Source organism: Salvelinus namaycush, chromosome 3 (assembly GCF_016432855.1).
Source record: "Salvelinus namaycush isolate Seneca chromosome 3, SaNama_1.0, whole genome shotgun sequence".
Taxonomy (NCBI): Eukaryota; Metazoa; Chordata; class Actinopteri; order Salmoniformes; family Salmonidae; genus Salvelinus; species Salvelinus namaycush.
The window spans coordinates 21606803-21633900 of NC_052309.1; the positions used below are offsets into that span (position 1 = coordinate 21606803).

At 44.5% G+C, this 27098-nt stretch overlaps 1 protein-coding gene across 1 annotated transcript in view; it reads right to left on the reverse strand.

Moving 5' to 3' along the window:
• Nucleotides 1–27098, reverse strand: part of LOC120043605 (unconventional myosin-XVIIIa-like) — a 94913-nt gene that overhangs the window by 15053 nt on the left and 52762 nt on the right. Inside the window, exons 17-33 of the mRNA XM_038988170.1 lie at nt 26435–26642; nt 26179–26288; nt 21430–21495; nt 19751–19879; nt 14866–15009; nt 14499–14588; nt 14077–14196; nt 13807–13921; nt 12530–12657; nt 12260–12414; nt 11296–11419; nt 10960–11160; nt 10764–10874; nt 10042–10146; nt 6738–6884; nt 6388–6501; nt 3108–3224 (exon numbers count right to left, since the gene is read on the reverse strand). Coding sequence (XP_038844098.1) covers nt 3108–3224; nt 6388–6501; nt 6738–6884; nt 10042–10146; nt 10764–10874; nt 10960–11160; nt 11296–11419; nt 12260–12414; nt 12530–12657; nt 13807–13921; nt 14077–14196; nt 14499–14588; nt 14866–15009; nt 19751–19879; nt 21430–21495; nt 26179–26288; nt 26435–26642 — 2184 coding nt within the window. The remainder of the gene's footprint in view (nt 1–3107; nt 3225–6387; nt 6502–6737; nt 6885–10041; nt 10147–10763; nt 10875–10959; nt 11161–11295; nt 11420–12259; nt 12415–12529; nt 12658–13806; nt 13922–14076; nt 14197–14498; nt 14589–14865; nt 15010–19750; nt 19880–21429; nt 21496–26178; nt 26289–26434; nt 26643–27098) is intronic.

Genomic DNA, 27098 nt, shown 5'->3' on the forward strand with positions numbered 1-27098 from the left:
ATTTTCAGGTCTCTCCAAAGATATTCGATCGGGTTCAAGTCCGGGCTCTGGCTGGGCCACTCAAGGACATTCAGAGACTTGTCCCGAAGCCACTCCTGCATTGTCTTGGCTGTGTGCTTAAGGTTGTTGTCCTGTAGGAAGGTGAACCGTTGCCCCAGTCTGAGGTCCTGACAACTCTGGAGCATCAATGATCTCTCTGTATTTTACTCCGTTGATCTTTCCCTCGATCCTGACTAGTCTCCCAGTCCCAGCCGCTGAAAAACATCCCAACAGCATGATGCTGCCACCACCATGCTTCACCGTAGGGATTTGCCATGTTTCCACCAGACATGACGCTTGGCAATCAGGCCAAAGAGTTCAATCTTGGTTTCATCAGACCAGAGAATCTTGTTTCTCATGGTCTGAGAGTCCATTAGGTGCCTTTTGGCAAACTCAAAGGGGCTGTCATGTGCCTTTTACTGAGGAGTGGCTTCTGTCTGGCCACTCTACCATAAAGGCCTGATTGGTGGAGGGCTGCAGAGACAGTTGTCCTTCTGCAAGGTTCTCCCATCTGCCATGCACTGTGTCATGACTCTCCTGGTCGAGGATCCAATGCCTCAGATCTGCGTGGCAAATGGCTGACAGCCAACCTTTTCGTTTGTGACTTGGACATCAACCGCTGGTGGGGGGGTCCCGAGACAAAGGGGGGAATACTAGCCCAGACCAATGAAGCCGCACCGCTTCTTGACACAATGCCCACTTAACCCGGAAGCCAGCCGCACCAATGTGTCGAAGGAAACACCGTACACCTGGCGACCGTGTCAGCGTGCACTGCACCTGGCCCGCCACAGGAGACGCTAGTGCGCGACGGGACAAGGACATCCCTGCCGGCCAAACCCCCTAACCCGGACGATACTGGGCCAAATTGTGCGCCTCCCCATGGGTCTCCCGGTCGCGGCCGGCTGCGGCAGAGCCTGGACTCGAATCCAGAATCTCTAGTGGCACAGCTAGCACTGCGATGCAGTGCCTTAGATCACTGCGCCACTCGGGAGGCCCTTGGAACAATATTTCTACAATAGGAATGTTAGGAATGGTCAGTGGGGACCTAAAAAATAAAATAAAAATAATCATGTCATATTTTTTATTTTGTGATTTTATTAAAAACTGTATGAACCAACTTAGGATGGAAACACATTCTACTGTAGCTTTCAAGTTTCCATCCAATATGATGTTATAACAATATGAAGAACAATGAACCTATTTTTGTTAAGATAGGAATGTGATTTAGGTTTTCTAATGAGATAATGATTTTTCATGTCCATTGCACATTAACTAAGCCATGCCCCTAATGAGGTCAGAAAAGCGTGTCAGTGTGATGGAACTGCCTTTCCTACCAGAGTGCTTAAAAGGACTTGCTAAGGATGAACATACTCAGACCAGCAGACAGACAGCGTCAGCTGAACTTTACGAATGGTTGAAACTACCAGACCAGTACATTGCCGGGTTGCTACTGGCGTGTAAAGTGGTCGGGAGCTGAACCCTGAATAATAAACCAAAGACTAGACCAGCAGACGTGAAGCCGTGGCTACAAGTTGAAATGGTTGGAAACTCTGAACACGAGGTGAAGATAAAGACTAGACCAGAACATTTGACAGTCTGCAGCTGTGCATGTTATTTTTATATATTTTTTTATTTAACTAGGAAAGGCAGTTAAGAACAAATTCGTATTTACAATGATGGCCTACACTGGCCAAACTTGGATGACGCTGAGCCAATTGTGTGACGCCCTATGGGACTCCTAAACACGGCCGGTTGTGATACAGCCTGGATTCGAACCTTTTTGTCTGTAGTGACACATCTAGCACTGAGATGCAGTGCCTTAGACCGCTGCGTCCCTCGGGACCCCTAAATGTCAAGGGATCTAGAACTTGACTATCTACCCGAGAAAGGAAGGAGAAGATCCCATCTCAGACAATCATTGGTGCATCTGAAGAAACATCCACGCCAAGCCAGAACAACTAAGGACATTGTGACCTCTGGTGGACAACCAGAGCCTTACACGCATCAAGACAATTCCCATAGAAGGATCGATTGGTTTCAGAGAGACGACAGACAAAGACATCCACACGTAAATACATTACATTACCAAACGGGCAGTAGTTTGGGTGCAAGGTATATGGTTACTGTGAGCGTAGTTCCCAAATGTATGATAAATGTCCCTTTATATCACTCTTTATCTACCCCTCCCTCTCATGTCTTGTCAGTCCACTAGGGACCGTTTTCTCATGTAAGTGTGCATGTGTATTCTGTGTTATTATTTAGTTAGTTAGTAAATAAATAATTAAATCAATTTGTGTAGTACTGAATAATCAGAAAAGGCTGGGGTTCTTGCGGATTCAAGAAGTCTGCGACGTTCAGAATGAGACTGATATGAGGTAATGATTAATAAGTGACTGTTATCGATAACATATTTATATATCTTTAGAGTTTAATTCGGGAGATGGTAACTCGTTAAACAACTTCTTCCGTGGTGCCCAATATTCCTAATGAGTTAATTGTTACAGTATTAATTTAATCGAGTAACAATTAAACATAGTTAGTTGATAAGATAAATAACAGTTATCACATTAATGAAAATCACATCAACTGTCAACTGTGGGACCTTATATAGACAGGTGTGTGCCTTTCCAAATCATATCCAATCAATTGAATTTACCACAGGTGGACTCCAATCAAGTTGTAGAAACATCTCAAGTATGACCAATGGAAACAGGATGCACCTGAGCTCAATTTCGAGTCGCATAGCAAAGGCTCTCAACACTGATGTAAATAAGGTATCCGTTTTTTTTTTTGTTTTTTTTTTTAAATAGATTTTTCACTTTGTCATTATGGCATATTTTATGTAGATTGGTGGGGATTTTTTTTATTTAATACATTTTATAATAAGGCTGTAACGTAAAAAAAAATGTAGGAAAGGGGTCTGAATACCTTCCGAATGCACTGTATGTACTATAGTTAGAGGACAGGTCTATAGAACTGAGGCTGTGTAGCTGAGAGGGATGTATGTACCATAGTTACAGGGCAGGTCTATAGAAAATAGGCTGTGTGGGTGTTGGGAGCAGGGTTACCTGGGAGACGGAAGCCTTGTGTATCTTCATCAGCTCGTTCATGTCCTCCTGGTCCTCCTCCATACGAGACTGCAGGTCATTCTTCTCCCTCTGCAGACGTGACACCTGCTCCTCAAGCTGAGAGAGAGAGAGAGACAGGCAAAATTGACCACCTAATTGCAAGCTGTTTTTCAACCAGAGCCAGTGACAGTAATCAATGGCCATCAGCAGGCCAGTGCCAGACCCAAGCAGTATTGCATGGCCATCAGCTGGTCAGCCCTAGACCCAAGCAGTATTGAATGGCCATCAGCAGGCCAGTCTCAGACCCAAGCAGTATTGCATGGCCATCAGTTGGCCAGTGCCAGACCCAAGCAGTATTGAATGGTCATCAGCTGGCCAGCCCTAGACCCAAGCAGTATTGAATGGCCATCAGCAGGCCAGTCTCAGACCCAAGCAGTATTGCATGGCCATCAGTTGGCCAGTGCCAGACCCAAGCAGTATTGAATGGTCATCAGCTGGCCAGTCCTAGACCCAAGCAGTGTGGGATGGTTATCAGCCGGCTAGACCCAAGCAGTGTGGAATGGTTATCAGCAGGCCAGTCCTAGACCCAAGCAGTGTGGAATGGTTATCAGCTGGCCAGTGCTAGACCCAAGCAGTGTGGAATGGTTATCAGCTGGCCAGTGCTAGACCCAAGCAGTGTGGAATGGTTATCAGCAGGCCAGTGCTAGACCCAAGCAGTGTGGAATGGTTATCAGCAGGCCAGTGCTAGACCCAAGCAGTGTGGAATGGTTATCAGCAGGCCAGTGCTAGACCCAAGCAGTGTGGAATGGTTATCAGCTGGCCAGTGCTAGACCCAAGCAGTGTGGAATGGTTATCAGCTGGCCAGTCCTAGACCCAAGCAGTGTGGAATGGTTATCAGCAGGCCAGTCCTAGACCCAAGCAGTGTGGAATGGTTATCAGCAGGCCAGTCCTAGACCCAAGCAGTGTGGAATGGTTATCAGCTGGCCAGTCCTAGACCCAAGCAGTGTGGAATGGTTATCAGCTGGCCAGTCCTAGACCCAAGCAGTGTGGAATGGTTATCAGCAGGCCAGTCCTAGACCCAAGCAGTGTGGAATGGTTATCAGCAGGCCAGTCCTAGACCCAAGCAGTGTGGAATGGTTATCAGCAGGCCAGTCCTAGACCCAAGCAGTGTGGAATGGTTATCAGCTGGCCAGTGCTAGACCCAAGCAGTGTGGAATGGTTATCAGCTGGCCAGTGCTAGACCCAAGCAGTGTGGAATGGTTATCAGCAGGCCAGTGCTAGACCCAAGCAGTGTGGAATGGTTATCAGCTGGCCAGTGCTAGACCCAAGCAGTGTGGAATGGTTATCAGCAGGCCAGTCCTAGACCCAAGCAGTGTGGAATGGTTATCAGCAGGCCAGTCCTAGACCCAAGCAGTGTGGAATGGCTATCTAATGGATATCAACCTGTGGCCTGACCCAGGGGGTGGATTAGTGTGATTTACTATAAATCAGACCTGATTGGGTCATTTAGGCCTTCATACAGACCTGTGTGGCCAATGCACCATGTATTAGCTTGGCACTAGTGTCCTAAGGCAGATCATCCAATTTTTTCTGGAGGGAAAGACACCTGTAGCCTTGGCTCTAATTTTTGTGCTCTCTGTCACCTGGAAAACAAAGGACAACGCCCAAGGACTAGTCAGCCCTTATCCCTCTGAGGGGGCCAAAATGTATCTCTATTACAGTATCCAGAGGACTTACTATTGTGATAGAATGTATGGTATGTATCTGAAATGTGTTCCCTGAGGATAACTCTGACGCTATCTATATGGATGTATGATCTTTGTGATAACTTATATCTGGACAGGGTGAACTCTGAATTACTCCATTATGCAAATCATTTGTATTGTCTTCTCAGGAATTCTGTCTTATTTACATTGGTCTCATCCCTCACACAAGCCTTTATATGCCGTGACACCCTGTGGAGATCGGGCCTGGGAGTGTTTAGGTTACTGTAAACTTGGTATCGTTTGATTGGTCAATGGTGGTTCGTTTTGGGTTGAAAGGTTACACCTTCAGATGTTATAAATGGAATTAAATGCCTTTGTTCTCTCTCTTATCCTGTATCCAGTCCATGTAGGAAGGTTGTATGATCAATTCTCATTTCTTAGGCTTCTAGGCCTCTGGCTTAGTAGGCATTTCTTTGTTCATGTTTTGTCTTCTAAGTTAACTTCCGGATCTATATGCCTAAAAGTATACTTTGTAGTGCTTGTTAATGCTTTGTAACTGTATGCCTTGTATGTGAATCCATTCACTGTACAATGTTAATTAAATATCTGTCTTTGATAGACAATTCTCAGACCAATTCTTGCTAGTCAACGTCAACTCATTGCCTAAACCTCGCTTGTATATTTTAAATGATCTTTATGGCGTCAGATAAACATTTTAATAGGCTAATTGCCTAGTCTCATTACAAGTCACATGTGATGTATATATAATACTGTATATCATACACATAAATATTACTGTCCACTACACACTCAGCCTCTCAGTATGCCTTCCCAGACTAGACACATTTAGAAGACCTTTCATAGCCATGAACACACCAATCAGCAGTTCAGACTACACAGCCGCCATGACTCTGCCCTCCCCAGAGGACCGTCATTTCCTCTAAATCACAGAGAGCACTCTCCTGGTGAGACGATTATGGAACGCATTAAAGACAAAAAAATATAAAACAAAGTTAATTCATTCATTAGCACAAAACCGAGAAATGCAACATTTTCAGAAAAAAAAAAGACTTAGCATTTCAATGTTCCATGATGGCGGGGAGATGTGAACATATTCATGCCAGTGTTTTTACACAATATTAAAATAGTCTGTGTGTAAAAGCGGGAGTACAAAATGCAACAGGTTCTCCTGCTGTTTCTAACACTGTGGTTTGGTTGTGTTGTGTCGTCAAAATGTGGTAAAATGCTGTAATTACACATGGTAATTTGGTATTGTAGTGTTGCAGAGATTACATATTTGAACCTCCACTCTGTCTCTACACAATAAATACTTGGCTGAGACACACAGAGGGCTGTATGAGGGAGACTCATAGTGTATCCAACAGTGGACTAAAGAAACAAACACCAAAAGATAGATTTTGAGTGGTATTTTCCTTTAAAATGAAATGGAAATACAGCACACTGATGTGGACTTACTCCATACCCTGTGTGCAGTTCACAGTAGGCATTAGGCAGCTATAATGGTTGGGAGTCCTCTCAAAGAGAGCTTGGCAACGGAAGGATCTCTCACTCACCGACATCTTGACTTTGACCACTTCCTCCATCTGGATGTGCAGGTCCTCAATCTCTATCTCCATGCCCTTACGAGACTTCACCGCCACCGCACACGTGAACTCTGACTCCTCCAGCTGTGAAGGGAGATATAGAAGGAGGAGGAAGAGAGGATTACAAGGTCAGGGTGAAAAGCTAAATCAAGATCTTCAGAAATCAGAAAACTCAACACCGTGTCCTTGATCAGGAGAGCAAGCGCAATACATTTTGACAGGATTATTTGTAGTAGTAAAGCTGTCAGAATGTCACTACAGTACGGGGTTGACATGACGACAATAAGATGGGCCATGTAGTGTAATGTAGGGTGGTGTACCTGGTTTTTGAGCTGGGCGGTCTCTCTCTTACTGAGGGCGTTGTTCTTCAGGTGGTCCAGCATGATCTGGGCGTCAGCCAGCAGCACCTTGGTGCGTTTCAGGCCCTTCCTCAGCCTCTTCTCGGTCTCCACGTCCCTGCAGCCCACCTAGAGTAGAACACCTAAACAGTAACTACTGTGCAGCTCACAGTGTTCACCATGAGCTCCCACCTCACAGCAAACTTTCAGAGCCCAATAGAAGATCCAGAGGTAGCTCTTGTTGTGTTGAACATAATAATCACTATTCCCAGACTACATCAAGGTTAAAGTGGTGGGCAAACATATTCACACACGCTAAAAAAGACACTGCACACGCACCGCACACCAGACCTGGGTTCAAATACTATTTCGGGCATTTGAATTTCTTTCAAAGAAATGTGGAAATATTTTAAAAAAAAGTTAAATAAACAGACAACTGTATTTTCAAATACAAATATTTTAATATTCCCATGCAGTTGAACCCAGGTCTCTTTTGTATTTCAAATAATCTATTTATAGGAAATTATATATATATAAATTGAAAGTGACAAGGAATTAATACACCGTGAATAACTAACTTAAAAAAACATGGCTAGAAAATAACATGTCTATATACAGGGGTATGAGGTAATTGAGATAGCTAGCTATGTACTGTACATATAGGTAGGTGTGAAGTGACTAGGCAACAGGATAGAGACAGTAGCAGCAGCGTATGTGAAAGTGTGTGTGTGTGTGTGTGTGTGTGTGTGTGTGTGTGTGTGTGTGTGTGTGTGTGTGTGTGTGTGTGTGTGGGTACAGTCCAGTGTGTGTGCATAGAATCAGTGCAAGAGAGTTAGTGCAAAAAAGGGTCAACGCAGGTAGTCTGGGTAACCATTTGACTAGCTAAATAGCAGTCTTGTTTAGAAGTCTTATGGCTTGGGGGTAGAAGCTGTTCAAGGTCCTGTTGATTCCAGACTTGGTGCATTGGTACCGCTTGCCATGGTAGCAGAGAGCACAGTCTGGGCCTTCCTCTGACACCGCTTGGTATAGAGGTCCTGGATGGCAGGAAGCTTGGCCCTCTTCACGACTGTTGTGGTGTATTTGGACCATGATAGTTTGTTGGTGATGTGGATACCAAGCTTTCAACCTGCTCGACTACAGCCCTGTCGATGGGAATGGGGCGGGCTCGGTCTGCCTTTTGTGGCAGGGTAGGCATTTTGTTGATCCTTGATGTTCAATTGTAGAAGCAACACACCCCTTTAATTACTACTAGTAATACATCTGTTTATTTTGTATGTTTTTGGTGTAATTATGGTGAAAAAATATTTTTGGTTTTGGACCAAAAAGTTAATTTCCCACCCTGAGCGTGATCACACAGTCGTCCGGAACAGCATCTCACGTATAGTTCAGTGTTGCTTGCCTCGAAGCAAGCATAGAAGCCATTTAGCTTGTCTGGTGGACTCGTGTCACTGGGCACTCATGGCTGGGTTTCCCTTTGTAATCCGTGATAGTTTGCAAGCCCTGTCACATGCTACGAGCATCAGATCCAGTGTAGTAGGTTTTGATCTTAGTCCTGTATTGACGCTTTGCTTGTTTGATGGTTCGTCGGAGGACGTAGTGCGATTTCTTATAAGCATCCAGGTTAGTGTCCCAATCCTTGAAAGCGACAGCTCAATTTTTTAGCTCAGTGCAGATGTTGCCTGTAATCCATGGCTCCTGGTTGGGATATGTACATACGGTCACTGTGGGGACGAAGTCGTCGATGCACTTATTAATGAAGCCGGTGACTGATGTGGTAAACTCCTCAATGCTATCGGATGAATCCCAGAACATATTCCAGTCTGTGCTAGCAAAACAGTCCTGTAGCTTAGCATCCGCTTCCTCGGATGACTTCCAAATTGAGCGCATCACTGGTACTTCCTGTTTAAGTTTTTGCTTGTAAGCAGGAATCATGAGGATAGAGTTAGTCAGATTTGCCAAATGGAGGGTGAGGGAGAGCTTTGTATGCATCTCTTTGTGTAGTTAAGGTGATCTAGAGGTTTTTCCCTGTTGTTGCACAGGTGACAAGCTGGTAGAAATTAGGTAAAACGGATGTCAGTTTCCCTGTATTAAAGTCCCCAGCCACTATAAGCCCTGTATAGGTGTCCTTACTGCAAGCATCCATTTGTGGTGGTAAGTAGACAGCGAATAAAAATATAGATGAAAACTCTTGGTAAATAGTATGGTCTACAGCTTATCATGAGTTATTCTAACTCAGGCGAGCAGAACCTGGAGACTTCCTTAATATTAGAGATCGAGGGCCTCCCGGGTGGCGCAGTGGTCTAGGGCACTGCATCGCAGCGCTAGCTGTTCGCGCCCAGGCTCTGTCGCAGCCGGCCGCGACCGGGAGGTCCGTGGGGCGACGCACAATTGGCCTAGCATCGTCCGGGTTAGGGAGGGTTTGGCCGGTAGGGATATCCTTGTCTCATCGCGCTCCAGCGACTCCTGTGGCGGGCCGGGCGCAGTGTGCGCTAACCAAGGGGGCCAGGTGCACAGTGTTTCCTCCGACACATTGGTGCGGCTGGCTTCCGGGTTGGAGGCGCGCTGTGTTAAGAAGCAGTGCGGCTTGGTTGGGTTGTGCTTCGGAGGACGCATGGCTTTCGACCTTCGTCTCTCCCGAGCCCGTACGGGAGTTGTAGCGATGAGACAAGATAGTAATTACTAGTTCCTATGCTTCACGGAGTTGTGGCTGAACGAGGACATGGTTAATACAAATCTAGCTGTTTTTTCTATGCATCGGCAGGACAGAACAGCAGAGTCTTGTAAACTTCGGGGTGGGTGTGCGTCTCTTTGTTAACAACAGCTGGTACGCGATCTCTAATATATATTTTTTTTATTTATTTTTTTTTACCCCCTTTTCTCCCCAATTACAGTTCTTCAGGTACCGTTGATAGGATAGTCTCTTTGTTCTCCAGTTTGTTCTCCAGTGATTTCACATTCGCCAATAGAACAGAGGCGATTTATTTACTCGCCTCCGTAGTTTTGTCAGGTTGCCCCCAAGTCAGCCTCTATATCACCGTATTTTCCATCTTCGGAGTATCGGTGATTAAGACCTGGTCCCAGTGAGCAGTATGTCCAGCGCTGCCGAGTCATTGAACTAAAGTTCTTCATACAAAATCGAGGTTAGTGATTGCTGTTCTGATGTCCAGAAGCTCTTTTCGGTCATAGGAAACGATGGGGGAAACATTATATCCATCCCATGTGACAACATTTGAACCCATGTGTGACGCACACACACACAGTGGTCAGTGACAGTGTGATGGTGTACCTGGTCCTTGGCAGACAGTAGCTTGGCCTCCAGCTCTCTCCTCTCACGCAGGACTTTCTGCTTGTCATCATACTCCTCCTCCAGCTGTACCTCCATCTGCTTCAGCTGTAGGATGGACAGATGGACAAGATAAGACAGGAGGAAGGTCACTAGACTCAGTACAGGAACTACACAGTCATTGGGACAGGCTGACAGATGACCATCACTGCAGTGTCACCCACCAACATCTACCACATGTTGTCCTCATAGGTGTAAAGTCAGAGGGCCAGATCAATGTCATACTACATGTATGGGGTTTTAGGCTGGGTTTCTGTACAGCACTTTGAGATATCAGCTGATGTTAGAAGGGCTATATAAATTAATTTGATGTGGCACTATATGTTGGACTGTCAATGTGAAATGACTGTGTAGAAGAAGTTCCCTGCAAATGTGTCATTATAGACATATGTAGTCAAAATGTTCCAAACAACATGTCAAGTAGACCGCCATTACCAGATCTGGTTGTCATGCCATGACTGAATTCAGTGTAGCGCAATTTGACACATGATTGCCTACACATTTAATGTGTGTGTTTGTTGAAGTGCCGGTCAGAGCTGTTTGCTGTATACGTGACATGGGTTGGCATGTTGTTACTCTAAAAGTGGTGAATTTATGCATAGGTGATAAAATCACAAATAGGCCTGATGTGGAAAATACCTCAGTCATATGTACATCCCTCTTACCTTCTTACTGCAGGACTGCCTGATCTCCTCCACCTCCTCATCCTTGCCATCAATGTCTTTAGAGTGGGTCTGCCGCAGACTCACCATCCCCATCTCCAGACGTAGCTTGGCCTGAAAGACACACACACAAATAGACAGTTCTAGACTGGCAACTCCTATATGGGCTCTGTATTCTTCCCCTCTTCACCTCCTTCACCTGCTCCAGCATCTGGATGGTCCCGGCCTGCTCATCCAGCTCCTCCTCCTGGTCTTTGACCTTGGCTTCCAGGTCGCGGAGCGTCTTCTTGGTCTTGGACAGCGACGCCTCATCCTTCGACTCCTGGGATGACAGGTCCTTTAGCTCTGCCTCCAGATGCTCCACCTTCAGCTGGATGGCACACAGCTCCATGTCCTTGTCCTGCAGGCAGGGGGCAGCACAGAGACATGGACACTCAGAGGACTCTTGGACTAGGCCAGACATTCAGAGGACATGGACTCCCCAGGGGGAACAATTACATTATGATCTGTCATCTGTGTCCAGGTTGTACTGTACCTGCAGCTGCTGGCACAGACTGAACAGCTCCCCTGTCATCATGTCTCTCTCCCGTCCCAGCTTCTCTCTCTGTGTCCTCTCTCTCAGCACTTCGTCCTGGGCCTGGCTCTGCTCCAAGTCAAACCTGCAACACACACGTTACACTACTGACAGGCCTTCATACAGACCTCTCCACTGAGTTTCGTCTTAAAGAAAAAGTATAAATATTACAGACCATTTATCCAATAGATTGTTGGACGCTCTGAATGAAGTAGAAGATTTGATGACGCAAGCAACAACACTTTCAGTCCAAGATAAAATATTTAAGCAGGCCCATTTGTTGAGTTAAATCATTTAGAACTCAATTCACTGCAATAAGAAGAAGCATTTCACCTCCTCTCATCCCACTGAGGACTATTACTAACAGTACAGCCTCCATTCTAGACTCATTATAAGCACTCAGCTTTAAAATGTTAACAGTTAGCTGTTAATTTACAAAAGCATTCTAATCATGACCATAATGTTCTATTCAAATGTCTGGGGCAGCCACACTTAGGAGTGTTCAACTGCATTGTGAAGTGTTCTGAACTGTCAGGTCCCTTAATTCGCTCTTTTCTTCTCTAAGAGAAGCGGTCCTCGGCTTTGCACAGCTGAAAATGACTACTCCCACAGAGCATCTTCAATTAGCCTCAAGGGAGAGATCACATTCTGCCACAGCACAAACCTCTCAAGTCCTAAAAGTCTGACTCACTTTCTCAGCTAATGCAATTACACAGATTACAGCCCGTCTCTATTCTCTGTTCAAATGAAAAAAGATTTATTAGTCTCCTAAATAGATCAGCTAATGTATGTGAGGACGTTTCAGGAGACAAAAGAGCAGGTTCCTCACTTTTCACTAAAAACATTTCTATAGTCATTATTCTAAAACCAGAGCTGTTGAATGACGGCTTTGCTCTTGTGTATTAGTGTGGGTGCGTGTACATACTTCCTCTGTTTCTTCTCCAGGTCATGGTTGCGGCTCTGCTGGCCCTCCAGGTGCAGCTTGGTGTCCTGCAGCTCAGCCGTCAGTCTGCTACACTTCTTCTTCAGCTGCTGCACAGAGCGCTGCACTTCATCGCTGTCCGCCTGCAGGTCAGTCAGCTACACACACACAATAAATATGAATGTTATGATGCATATGAACATAACTCCGGTGAATACGTGCACCAGAGTAATACATGATAAGGCCAGAATGAGTGTAACACCCAGGCCATACCTTCCTCTCCAGAGGTCTTTTACTCTGCTGCTCAGTCTCTAGCATGTCTTCAAACTCCTGCTGAAGTCTCTTCTTGGTGAACTCAGTCTCCCGGATGGCTCGTTCGTACTTCAGACGCCACTCTCCCCCTGTGGGACAGACCAGTGACAGTACATAGGGTCAGGGAGTGACCGAGACAGACCATGTGACATTTGGAGTGACCGATCCTCTGATGCTGGACTTGCTGACTGAACGAGGCTTAATGCAGCTGAGGATCATTAGGATATAGAAAGAGCTGCTGTGTCTCACATACACATGTTGCCAATGACAGACAAACTTTTCTTCTACCAAACTTTTCATCATGACTTGACAATACAAGTGGAAAAAGCTTCAAGGGAACAAGAATATCCCTCATCTCTAGGTAAGATGACATTCAAAGTTCAACAACTACCAGTAGATACATCTCAAAACTGACCGGACACCATTAAAACAGACTATAGAATCTGTAAGGGTTTAGTGGAGACGCACAACCTAATATGGCATATAGCGCTCTACCTGGGCCCACAGCAGTGGCTGTCAGAGCCTATCTACACTAGAGCAGTGGAGACTAGAAGAGAGTCCAGGTTAATTTATCAGATGTTTGAGAGGCTCTCCATCCCCCTTCACACAGGAACACTGTAACAGACATTTGCATATTTAAAGAATAATGACAGCTTCCAGGAGCCACCGGCTGATCCACAAGATTATTTTCTCATTTATCTGAAACCTTCAAACTTTGGCTTTATTCTTGAGGATGTGGGGGCTGGGTACTCGAGCGCCTTGATTTAGGGGCAGAGAGACTCAAGGACAATACACTCACAGCATGACGCCTCGCTAACTGCAGAAGGAGATCAGAGGCAACGAGAGAGAGAGAGGACTAAGGCATTTTAATCCCACACTTGTAAATCCATAGAAGACGGGCCAATTCATGGACAACATGTCATTATGCAACTTTTGACACAATTATCCTACTGTATGTAGTCTCGGATATTGTACTAGTGATGAGTCACACAAAACCCTTCATATTACCAGCTTGGAACTAGTAAATACCATGAGCCACTTTCTAAACTGTGTCTGTTTGCCTCTGAAAAAACACCAATGATCATAATGCAATTTACAACCTAACCTTTACTATGTAGTACGTATCCTCTTTTACAAGTAGTCAAATGCATTACCTTTCCCCAACCATAATTACAACCGAATATTTGCCATGCATACAGTGGGTTTTGTGTGGGTAGTCTATAGGCATCAGAACTCACCTGAATCGTCATCATCGCCCACGTCCTCATTGAGCTCTGCTGTTCTGATGAGACGAGCCTCCGTCACCTCCATCTCCATACACTCCATCTGCTTCTTCATTAAGTCAAACATAGCCTAAGGTAGACAGAATATTCAATATTCCCGCTACGAAATATTATGTCCATGCTCCATCTTACATGTCATATTACTCACTGACAACCAAAATGGACTAGTCAACAGTAGTGTAAGTACAGCTACTCAAGAGTGAGAGTGCATGTGTCTGTCTGTACCTGCAGGTCCTTCATGTCTTTCTCCAGTTTCAGTCTCTCAGACGTCTCGGTCTCCAGCAGCTGAGAAGCCGACTCTCCAGCGTTCCTCTCGTCTGCAAGCTCTGCTGACAACTCTGAGATCTGGAGGAACACACAGCAGTCAATGTGTATGCCCCATGGCCCGGCCTATCTTCAGTCACAGCAGTACTCGACAAACTCACCATCAAAAGGCTTCCTATGAAGCCTGAGAGTGATATCCTCAGACTACTTTTCTTTATCACAGACGGAGTCAAACAATGAACAACGGTGGACTGTTTGAGCTAATAACCTGACACAGCTTCTGGTGAATAAAGGCAGTATGACTGAGCTACTGTCTACCACTTCTGCAGCAAACACTCTTTTCCAGAATGCAGTGCATAGAAGAAAGGCCCCAGGAGACTCACCCTGCTCTCCAGTTGATCACTGTTCAATCTCACTTCGTTTCTCTCTTTCTCCGTCTTCTCCAGCTTTCCCTTCAGATGCTGGATCTCCTCCTGGAAGAGAACATACAGTAAAAGGAAAATGATAAGAATGGGAAAGAAACAGTAGAAACAGCTGAGGTAGCCATGTTGGAATCCTATGCAACACTAAGGAGATATTCACCACTCCCAGCTGACATACGGAGTCGACTCATGGTTGTGGGTAAGCAAACACCCATTTCAAACATGCAAACCCTTACTTTAGTCATGAGAAGCAGATTTGCAGTGGGTGTGAGGTTGGGTGGCTAAACAGTCTAACATGTCCAGTACAGACAGAGACAGGGATACTCACGTCTTTTCCTCTGATCTGTTCCTCTGTGAGCTGCACCTCAATGAGGGGCCGTACAGTGGTAAACAGCTTCCACCAGGGCCAGCCCTTCACTCCTTTATTCTTCTTGATGTTCTTCTGGATGCAGCGGATGGCCAGGTCATGGATCTGCCCAGCACACAGAGAGAAAGAGTGGGTGTGACTGTACTGGACTGTACTGTATGGGCTGAGAGTGGAAGCATAGTGCAGTGCAGAGCTATCTCTACTAGGCCTACAGAGTACAGAAATAGTTGTCTGTTGAGTGGATCTCTGGTCCTAACTATAGAGAAATAATATCTCATCAGATTAGTATTATCAGTCTAAACTCTACTGTGATTTACTCTAGTTCTCGCTAAACCCCACATGTACTTTTACCAGTCAAAAGTTTGGACACACCTACTCATTCAAGGGTTTTTCTTTATTTGTACTATTTTCTACATTGTATAATAATAGTGAAGACATCAAAACTATGAAATAACACATGGAATCATGTAGTAGCCCAAAAAGAAAGTGTTAAACTCAAATATATTTCATAGGAGATTCTTCAAAGTAGCCACCCTTTGGCTTGATGACAGCTTTGACACTCTTATCATTCTCTCAACCAGCTTCATGAGGAATGCTTTTCCAACAGTCTTGGAGTTCCCACATATGCTGAGCACTTGTTGGCTGCTTTTCCTTCACTTTGCAGTCCAACTCATCCCAAACCATCTCAATTGGGTGGAGGCCAGCTCATCTGCCGCAGCACTCCATCACTCTCCTTCTTGGTCAAATAGACCTTACACAGCCTGGAGGTGTGTTTTGTCATTGTCCTGTTGAAAAACAAATGATAGTCCCACTAGCCCAAACCAGATGGGATGGCGTATCGCTGCAGAATGCTGTGGTAGCCATGTTGAATTCAAGTGTGCCTTGAATTCTAAATCAAATCAGATAGTGTCACCAGCAAAACACCAGGAAAGCGAGAACCACACATGCGGAGATCATCCGTTCACCTGCTCTGCGTCTCACAAAGACACAGTGGCAACCAAAAATCTCTCATTTGGACTCATCAGACCAAAGAACAGATTTCCACCGGTCTAATGTCCATTGCTCGTGTTTCTTGGCCTAAGCAAGTCTCTTCTTCTTATTGGTGTCCTTTAGTAGTGGCTCCTTTGCAGCATTCGACCATGAAGGCCTAATTGACGCAGTCTCCTCTGAACAGTTGATGTTGATGTGTCTGTTACTTGAACTCTGTGAAGCATTTATTTGGGCTGCAATCTGAGGTGCTGTTAACTCTAATGAACGTATCCTCTGCAGCACAGGTAACTCTGGGTCTTCCTTTCCTGTGGCGGTCCTCATGAGAGACAGTTTCATCATAGTGCTTGGTGGTTTTTGCGACTGCACATGAAGACACTTTCAAAGTTCTTGAAATTTTCCGGATTGACTGACCTTTATGTCTTAAATAAATTATGGAGTGTTTCTTTTTGCACATTTGAGCTGTTCTTGCAATAATATGGACTTGGTCTTTAACCAAATAGGGCTATCTTCTGTATACCACCCATACCTTCTCACAACACAACTGATTGGCTCAAACACATTAAGAAGGAAAGAAATTCCACAAATTAACAAGGCACACCTGTTAATTGAAATGCATTCCAGGTGACTACCTCAAAGCTGGTTGAGAGAATGCCAAGAGTGTGCAAAGCTGTCATCAAGGCAAAGGGTGGCTACTTTGAAGAATCTCAAAGAAAATATATTTTGTTTTGATTAACAATTTTTTGGTTACTACATTACTCCAAATGTGTTATTTCATAGTTTTGATGACTTCACTATTATTGTACAATGTAGAAAATAGTCAAAATAAATTAAAACCCTGGAATGAGTAGGTGTGTCCAAACTTTTGACTGGTACTGTATACTGAATAATGTGCCATTTCTGATCTTGAGAAAACCTAGACCTATTTGCCTCCATGTTAATACATACAGATTTGATGGAATCTCATATTGTTTTGCAGCATCGACTAACCAACCAGGCCTCGTCAGTCAGCCTCCTTTGGAGGGTTGCTACAACAGAGCATGTCCCAAGGCTGGAAGCTCTTTTGATTAATTAAATCAATACATCTTGGCAGCCGATAACAAGTCTTTACACAATTTCCATTTGGCTTGTGCCGGGAGCATCTCTAGTAGTGGCAGATTATGGCAAAACCCAATTAGAGAAACACAATATTCTCAGCATTCCCCACCGAAGGCAGCTTTCTATGGCCAATTAGGATTTGTCATACCATGAAAGCCGAAACACAATGCTACATTCAGCAAATCTGAGACAGACACATTCAACAGGACTCATTTGTGATGTTTTGACCATAATGAATAAGGCAAACAGAAGATTAGGCCACTTGCAAGACAAGAATAAACAAAAGGCTATTCATATTGACAGGGTCTGTCTGTCTCCTGTACGTCAGTCTGGAGAGAGGATTTGAAATCCTGGACCAAGATTCAGACAATCTAGGGCTAGATGTTATTTGCAGGTTAATAACTTTGGTTTGTTGTTTCTCCTTGCCCGAGGTGTGGGTGTGCCAGTGCGTGAGTGTGTGTGTGTGAAGACTGAGCGCTACTTGACTGTGTAGGAGAAGCACCAGCCCACGCCACCTGCTTCCACTCAGCATCGTGCTCCCGGACTTAAAACAAGAGCTTAATTAAGAAGCCCATCGGCTGCTCTGTTCAATTCCCCCCGGCTCCCAAAGGTATACGTCAGGAAAGAAAACACACAGCGGAGCACGGGGCTGTGTGTGTTTCAAAAGAAAACATCCTGTTTTCCATATGCCCCCTCCACTACGAAGGAGAGGGGAGAAAGAGAGGCATACACGTTCAAAGAGAAATTGTTGCTTCTCAAACGGATGATATGTACTGTATTTGTAATGAAGTCACGCTGGGACGACTTCAAAAAGCTCTGAAAGCCATGATTATCTATCAACAGTTACAGGACACTCTATGGCATCAACCACCATGTTTCTAAGTATATTTGCCAGCCTGACATTTCTGTTTGAACTACAACCATATGGATTCAGACGTGTGTGACCTAAGAAGTTGTGCTCATCTCCGTTGCCGCTGCTATAGAACACATTCCTAACATCCTCAGTGTATTTCATCTAACCATGGCACATATGTTAAGAACGGATACATCATACAGTGAAAGTGGAATCATGGAAGCCTAATTAAATTTCATGAACGGGGAAGACGGAGTGAGAGCACTAGTGGGTTTTACTATACAATCATTATTATAAGACAGGCCTCTGGATAGAGACACACTTAGTTAATCTTCCTGCTGGAGAGGGAGGGAGAAGGGAGGGAGGGGTGAGAGAACTCGACACCGTAATATACCACTTCACCGCATTCCTCCAATTACACTGGTCTAGGGCTGGTGCATTTGGAATAACTACTTTTTTACCTACTGCATATATTTGCCATTCAGGTGATTTTCAGGGCAGACAGAGAAATGTACATGGCCTGGTCTATCATCATTATCACACTGACTAGAGGTTTCCAATGAATACCTATAACACAATAAGGTTATCTAGATCTATGACTTTATTATGTAACAGACATTATCTAAAAAAAGTAATAGAACGTTCAAATCGAGTCAAAAACCTGATATTTCCAGTGAACAGCAGGGTTGGCTCAATTTGAATTGAAGGCAGTCAAGTCAGGAAGTGATTTGAATTTAAAATTCTGAAAATGTTAACTTTTTACAAAAATAGCTTCTACTTTTCAGTTTGAGAAGTTATTGACAATAAATGCCCTTTTATTTTTGATTATTGAGTGGTCATTTTAGTTAACTTCCTGAATTGACAGCCTTCAATTCACATTGAGCCCAAACCTGGTGAACAATGAACCACTAAACCAAGAATTACTCAAACAAATAACTCTTTAGACTTCCATTTGTCCACTGGAATAGAAATAACTGTTGATACACTGAAATGAAACAACCCCTCTTAACCAGATGAAAATCATCCATAATTGAGTACTATATCTCACCACACAAAAACCTGAACTTTAGTTCAGAGACAAAGATTTTACAAGAAAAAATCTATTTAATCTTATCTTTCTATTGAGAAAACAGAGAAGGCATTCAGAAAAAAAGTAGTCTAGCAGTCTTAATGGATTTAGTAATGCTACAGTTATCCTTCACAGTTCCGCAGAGCGGATTTCCTGCCCTTTCCAACCGAATAAATATCGCTCCTCCCCCTCAGTATGCCTCCGCCTCTGAACGATGCCCTTTGAACTTCATAAGAGAAAAGCATTGGGTTTCTCCCGGGTTCCTATTTCCACCACATTCCCATTACTCAAACACTGCTTATGTGGTAGACTTTTTATTTATCACAACTCTTAAATAGATGCAGTGATAACAAAAATGGCTAAAGCAATAAACAAATTCCCCTAAACCTACTTCGGAAGATATTGCAGCGTATGTCCGTTTCTCAGAAAGCTTAAAGCCATATTAGATAGAGAGTTTAATAGTCACATGTTCAGGGTTGCAAATTTAATTACAGGGTACAGTGAAATTTTTTAGCTCCGACCAACAATGCAGGACAAAGTGAAATATAACAAAAATAGGCAACCATATCTCCCAACAGACCACAATCACATTAAACTTTTTTTCTCTGTCTCAAAATTATTTATTTATGTAAATCATGGAAAATAAATCCTGGATTTCAAACTATAAAATTGATTTTGATCATATTGGACAGTCACAGTCATAGCCTTGACATACAAAGTACATCTCTGTCTCCTTCCCTGTTTATACCATTAAATCCTGACTTTCTTCTCTGACAGGTACACTCCAAGAAGCAGCAGCTAACTGGATGACCGTGAAGCCGTGGTGTAGTCATGCCTACCTCCCTCTTCTTGAAGGCCTGTCTGGCCATGTATCCACTGCAGGCTGCTTGGAATAGGGTGATGTTGCGTCTGGTCTGCTCATCCCTCTGCTCCTCCAGTTTGGCCAAGGTCCCCGCTCTGAAGAACAACTGGGGACGAAAGTACACACTTTTTAGTTAATCATCAAACAGAAGGGATACAGTCATGTTTGTTCAATTTCGCAGCGGATTCCAATCAACAATTTTGGCACATAATTGACCTCAAGAAAGTATCTGCCTTTTTAGCACCTACTGTACAAATAGATGACTAACTGGAAAGCTGATAATCCATCCCTTGTAGTCTAAAGAAAAGGAGAGAAGGCAATCTATTGGATGATGAAGTCGTTATCTCCGACAGTGTTAGCATTGTGTCCCTATTGGCTAGGTCAGAGGTGAAACAGATTTAAAGGTTCATCACATGCTCCTGTCATTCACACACACAGAAAGACATAATCATGCCAGTGCTGTGTGAAGCAGTGTGAAGGCTGGTTGCAGTCATTAAGCTCCTTCAGGCGAAGGATAGATATTGATGGGAGTGGCGTCTCTATCCAAGGCCTCCATAGCCAGGCTCCAGTATTAATGACCCAACCTCCCTGGCATACATGAAAGAACCAGGAGTTGGAACTGACCCCAAAAAAATTATTAAGTAAGGTGACCAGATTTTGGAAATGAAAATTAGGGGACATTTGTTTTTAGCTGTGGGCATGGAACTATATTTAACAATCAATTTCCGCTTTAGATATAGTATCTAGCCCGATATAGAGAAGAGGGGTACATACTGTACAACGTCATGAAATTGTCTTTAAAATGAAACTGATGTTTCTCTTTTGCCCTCTTAGAAACGTTCTCCACAGAGGGTGCTGTAAAGAATGAAGTGTCAGCCTGTAACCGCCGTCTGGGTTATATTATGATCAGAATGGATACATCAAGTATGACTCCATCTCGTTAGCCATGTGACTTCCTGTTGTGACAGTGTTTACCACAGTGAGAGTTGCGTGGGCCAGTGTCATGAGAAGATTTGGTGCTGCTGTTATTTGGCATTCTGCTGGGACCACTGCTGTTGCTAGGACGCCGTTGGAATGCTTTGTGAAGCACCATCTTGGTGTTAATCTACTCCGGGGTTTGAAGTTTATCTGGGCTCCGAAGGCAACTGCAGCGGTCTACAAAATAATTACCATCTCTCCAATGTTGTAATATGGTCCATTAAAATTACCAGCATCTGGGAGCATAGGAGCCATTGTTTCTCCCACTGTTGTTTCTCCTGACTTTCTTGTTGGCTTTGGGCCACTTCCGAGCTGATGCGATTAAACAAGTCCATCAACTGCCAGAAACTACTCCATAATGAAATGAATACAAAGGAGACATGATTGTGCGTCTCCCAGTGAGGCTGGAAGGCAGGCATGGCTCTCACATCCATCCTCCACAGTAAAGAGACTTCCAGGGCAGCCAACACTTGCCAGACAGTTCACCCAGTGACAAACACATTCCTCAAGGAGAAACACCTGGAAGGAGGAATCTATAGCTCCAAATTAAGGGAATCTACTGTATGCAACACCAGTTTGAGTTTAACCCCTAGCACACAATATAATAATATGAAGAGGTAGTTTTACAAGTGACTCATTCAAGGTGTGAGGTTTTACTGTGGTAGTAGTGGTACTCACCCTGCTCAGTCCCATGTGATAGCTGTTCTTCTCCAGGTCCAGGGACTCCAGCAGCTCCTCCACAGCCTGGAAACACACACAGATCAGTCGCTGCCCTTCTACCCCCGGATTATCCCTCTACAGCAGTCCCGCGGAGTTGACGACTAACACAGAGGAGCCCAACAACCACTTCTCTTATCAGACAGATTCCTGAACTATATTCCTTTCACATTCTCCCCTCACACCTCTTCCCCCAATCCCCACCCTCTCCTCTCTAGAGAGTAGAGGGTGTGCAGGGAGAGCAGCAAATGAAAACTGACCAGACAGGTCGTCCTTCAGAATCCACCTACTCCAGGCTCATTCCTCCGGGACCCGTGGTGGTCTTGGCCCCATAGCAGTCTTCTAGATTACACTGTGAGAGGGGCTGCAGCCCAGAGCACTGGGGGTCTTTTGTCTGATGCCATTTCCACAGAAACCCCGAGAAGCTGATGCAAGGGAAATCTGCTTTTCTTCGCTCACGCTCTCCCATATGTTTTATTCCCCACCGTTTCACTTCAGCCGGGCTCCTCTTGCAGGGGGCCGATACACAATTGACTCTCATTGATAGATATCCTCAGAGAAAAACACTCATTAGCAATTCTCCCTTCACAGGTTGGATAACACTGAAACACTTTAAAAAGGCCCAGTACAGTCAATGGACCAGTACAGTGATGTGCCTGTGTTTAATATACATTTACACACTATGAGTGTAATAATACTGAAAATGAAAAAGCCCTTTTAGTGTAAGAGCTGTTTGAACAAACCACCTGAAATTTCAACCTGTTTTACTAGGATGGAATTTTGGCCTGCCTGGTGACATCACCAATTAGTTAATAAACCAATAAGAAAAAGGGTTCCAAACCTCTCTGCCAATAACAGCTAGTTTTCCCCTCTCCACTCAGACCAATCCCAGACAGTCCTAGCAAAATTCTTTGAGAAATTGCTCTTTGCTAAGAAGACATTTTTGTAAATGTTTAACCATTTTAATTGTTATCCAGAAATGATTTGATATTGAGATAAAAAATAGCTACATTGGACCTTTAACCATTAGACCCTCTCGCCAGTCACATCTCACATAAACAAAAGCATTTTCCGACAAGATAGAACTGCCAAAGGGTGCGAAGTTGCAATCTACTGCAGAGATAGTATGACAGAACTATGCAGGCTATCCAGGTCTGTGCCCAAACAATTCGAGCTTCTACTTTTAAAGATCCACCTTTCCAGAAACAAGTCTCTCACAATTGCCGCTTGTTATAGACCCCTTTCAGCCCCCAGCTGTGCCCTGGACACCATATGTGAATTGATTACTCCCCATCTATTTTCAGAGTTCGTATTGTTAGGTGACCTAAACTGGGACATGCTTAACACCCCGGCCATCCTACAATCTAAGCTAGATGCCCTCAATCTCACCCAAACGATCAAGGAACCTACCAGGTACAACCCTAAATCCGTAACCATGGGCACCATCTTAGATATCATCCTGACCAACTTGCCCTCTAAATACACCTCTGCTGTCTTCAACCAGGATCTCAGCGACCATTGCCTCATTGCGTGCTTGCGTAATGGGTCCGCGGTCAAACGACCACCCCTCATCACTGTCAAACGCTCCCTAAAACACTTCAGCGGGCAGGCCTTTCTAATCGATCTGGCCCGGGTATCCTGGAAGGATATTGACCTCATCCCATCAGTAGAGGATGCCTGGTTGCTATTTAAAAAAGTGCTTTCCTCACCATCTTAAATAAGCATGCCCCATTCAAAAAATGGAGAACGAAGAACAGATATAGCCCTTGGTTCACTCCAGACTTGACTGCGCTTGACCAGCACAAAAACATCCTGTGGCGTTCTGCATTAGCATCGAATAGCCCCCGCGATAAGCAACTTTTCAGGGAAGTCAGGAACCAATATACTCAGTCAGTTAGGAAAGCAAAGGCTAGCTTTTTCAAACAGAAATGTGCATCCTGTAGCACTAATTACAAAAGGTTTGGGGACACTGTAAAGTCCATGGAGAAAAAGAGCACCTTCTCCCAGCTGCCCACTGCACTGAGACTAGGAAACACTGTCACCACCGATGAACCCACGAGAATTGAGAATTTCAATAAGCATTTTTCTATGGCTGGCCATGCTTTCCACCTGGCTACCCCTACCAACATCTCAGCACCCCCTACAGCAACTTGCCCCTGCTTCTCCTTCACCCAAATCCAGACAGCTGATGTTCTGAAAGAGCTGCAAAATCTGGATCCCTACAAATCAGCTGGCCTAGAAAATCTGGACCCTCTCTTTCTAAATTCATCAGCTGAAATTGTTGAAACCCCTATTACTAGCATGTCCAACCTCTTTCGTATCGTCTGAGATCCCCAAAGATTGGAAAGCTGTCGAATTCATCTCCCTCTTCAAAGGGGGAGACACTCTAGACCCAAAGTGTTACAGACCTATATCCATCCTGCCCTGCCTTTCTAAAATCTTCAAAAGCCAAGTTAACAAACAGATCACCGACCATTTCGAATCCCACCGTACCTTCTCCACTATGCTATCTGGTTCCGAGCTGCTCATGGGTGCACCTCAACCATGCACAAGATCCGAAACGATATCATAACCGCCATCAATAAAAGACAGTACTGTGCAGCCGTCTTCATCAACCTGGCCAAGGCTTTCGACTGTCAATCATTCTTATCGGCAGACTCCGTAGCCTTGGCTTCTCAAATGACTGCCTCGCCTGGTTCACCAACTACTTCTCCGACAGAGTTCAGTGTGTCAAATCGGAGGGCCTGTTGTCCAGACCTCTGGCAGTCTCTATGGGGGTGCCAGTGTTCAATTTTCGGGCCGACTCTTTTCTCTGTATATATCAATGATGTCGCTCTTGCTGCTGGTGATTCCCTGATCCACCTCTACGCAGACGACACCATTCTGTATACATCTGGCCCTTCTTTGGACACTGTGCTAACTAACCTCCAAACGAGCTTCAATGCCACACTCCTTCCGTGGCCTCCAACTGCTTTTAAAATGCTAGTAAAACTAAGAGCATGCTCTTCGACCAATTGCTGCCCGCAACCTCCCGCCCGACTAGCATCACTACTCTGGACGGTTCTGACTTAGAATAATGTGGACAACTACAAATAACTAGGTATCTGGTTAGACAGACTCACATTAAGCATCTCCAATCCAAAATTAAATCTAGAATCAGCATCCTATTTCGCAACAAAGCCTCCTTCACTCATGCCGCCAAACATACCCTCGGAAAACTGACGATTCTACCAATCCTTGACTTCGGCGATGTCATTGACAAAATAGCTTCCAACACTCTACTCAGCAAACTGGATGTAGTCTATCACAGTGCCATCTGTTTTGTCACCAAAGCCCCATATACTACCCACCACTGCGACCTGTATGCTCTTGTTGGCTGGCCCTCACCACATATTTGTCGCCAAACCCACTAGATCCAGGTCATCTATAAGTCTTTGCTAGGTAAAGCCCCGCCTTATCTCAGCTCACTGATCACCATAGCAACACCTACCCGTAGTACACGCTCCAGCAGGTATATTTCACTGGTCATCCCCAAAGCCAACACTTCCTTTGCCCGCCTTTCCTTCCAGTTCTCTGTTGCCAATGACTGGAACGAATTGCAAAAATCACTGAAGCTGGAGACTTATATCTCCCGCTCTCTTTAAGCATCAGCTGTCAGAGCAGCTTACCAATCACTGTACACAGCACATCTGTAAATAGTACACCCAAAGTACCTCATCCCCATATTGTTACTTATCCTCTTGCTCGTTTGCACGCCAGTATCTCTACTTGCACATCATCATCTGCACATCTATCACTCCAGTGTTAATGTTAAATTGTAATTATTTCGCCTCTATTTATTGCCTTACCTCCCTACTCTTCTACATTTGCACACACTGTACATAGATTTTTCTATTGTGTTATTGACTGTACGTTTGTTTATGTGTAACTCTGTGTTGTTGTTTTTGTTGCACTGCTTTGCTTTATCTTGGCCAGGTCGCAGTTGTAAATGAGAACTTGTTCTCAACTGGCCTACCTGGTTAAATAAAGGTGAAATAAAATAGAAAGTGGGGAGCTCCCTTCATAAGCATATCATTAGGGCAAAAGCACCCGCCAGACAGCCTCCAGGGTAGAAAATGTCTTTCACCAAGTTGATAAGTGCAATACCAAGTTTTGGGTATTTTGTTCAGCCCTAAACTCGTGCAATTTGCTTCCTGTCTCTGCTCGTCATTGATTCAACTTGGTAGGGAGTGGGATGCAGCTGGGGATAAGTTGATTAGGTCATCACAATGGCCCTGATTAATAGAGGTTTATTCCTCTGTCAGTGGGCTACTGACAGCCAAGGAGGAGATGGTCTATTCAGCTCAAATCAAATGTTACTTGTCACGTGCACCGAACACAACAGGGATAGACCTTACAGTGAAATGCTTACTTACAAGCCCTTAACCAACAGTGCAGTTTTTAGAAAAAGACCTAAAAATATTATAAAAGTAACAAATAATTAAAGAGCAGGAGTAAAATAACAATAGCGAGGCTATATACAGGGGGTAAAGGTACAGAGTCAATGTGCGGGGGCACCGGTTAGTCGAGGTAATATATACATGTGGGTAGAGTTATTAAAGTGAGTTATGCCTAGATAATAACAGCTCATTAATATAACAATGCAGACCTCCGTTGTTGGCCTGAATCATATTATTTACTCCAAACACACACACAGAAAAATAGACTCACCTTCTTCTCATCCTTCACTATGTAGTTGCGGCCAAGTTTCTTGGTCAGGTGTGGTGCCAGCACATCGAAGCGGCGGCAGAATTCGGAGAAGACCATGTGATCAGGGTATCCTGTATAGACAAGGACATTGGGGTAAGGTTATGAAGCTAAAAAATGTTGTACATTAATATTTATTTTAAACACTGCTCTTTGTGAAGATCATTTGGTTTGAGAGACCCTTCCAGACCTTCCTAGTCTAATATCCACAGCCTCTTACCTTGTCTGTAGATTCTGAGAGCGTCCAGCAGCTTGGAGCCGCGAAGCTGAGACCGGAGCAGGGCCACATCCAGCTGCATCAGGCCAGAGTCTCCACTCTCCCCCTGGGCCTCCAATTCCCCTCTGCCTGCCCGCAGGGCATCAGGATTGGGCAGCAGGCAGTGGATAAAGTGAACCCTGGACCTCCGCACAGTGTCCAGCAGAGCGTCCTACAGGAGATAGGGGAGTTAGCTGGGACTGAAATAGTAACAGTGAGTGCAATGAGAGAGGGCAAGGCCTCAACATGCATCGAGAGAGTAGCCGGCCTAATCAGAGACCAAACCTTTAAATCATAAGCAAAGGCTCTATACACTGGCTCTCACTAATGGATATAATAGCAAATTTCATACATTAAGCAATCTTAATAATCCACCTGGGTTTTAATAAATGGTATAGTTAAGGAAAGTACTCTCAGGAGCAGGAAATCTAATGCCTAGGCCCTACACGAGGGCGGCTCCTAGCACCTACCCTTTCAAGCTGTAATAATATGGTAAAAACACAGGAAGATGGATGATCCCCCAAGCACTATGCGGACACCTCTTCCCGGGGTAGGGGATATATTAGGCAGTGCTAATTAAATGAATCCTATTACTGAATCAGCCCGTGTGTTGGATTCAAATGAGAGG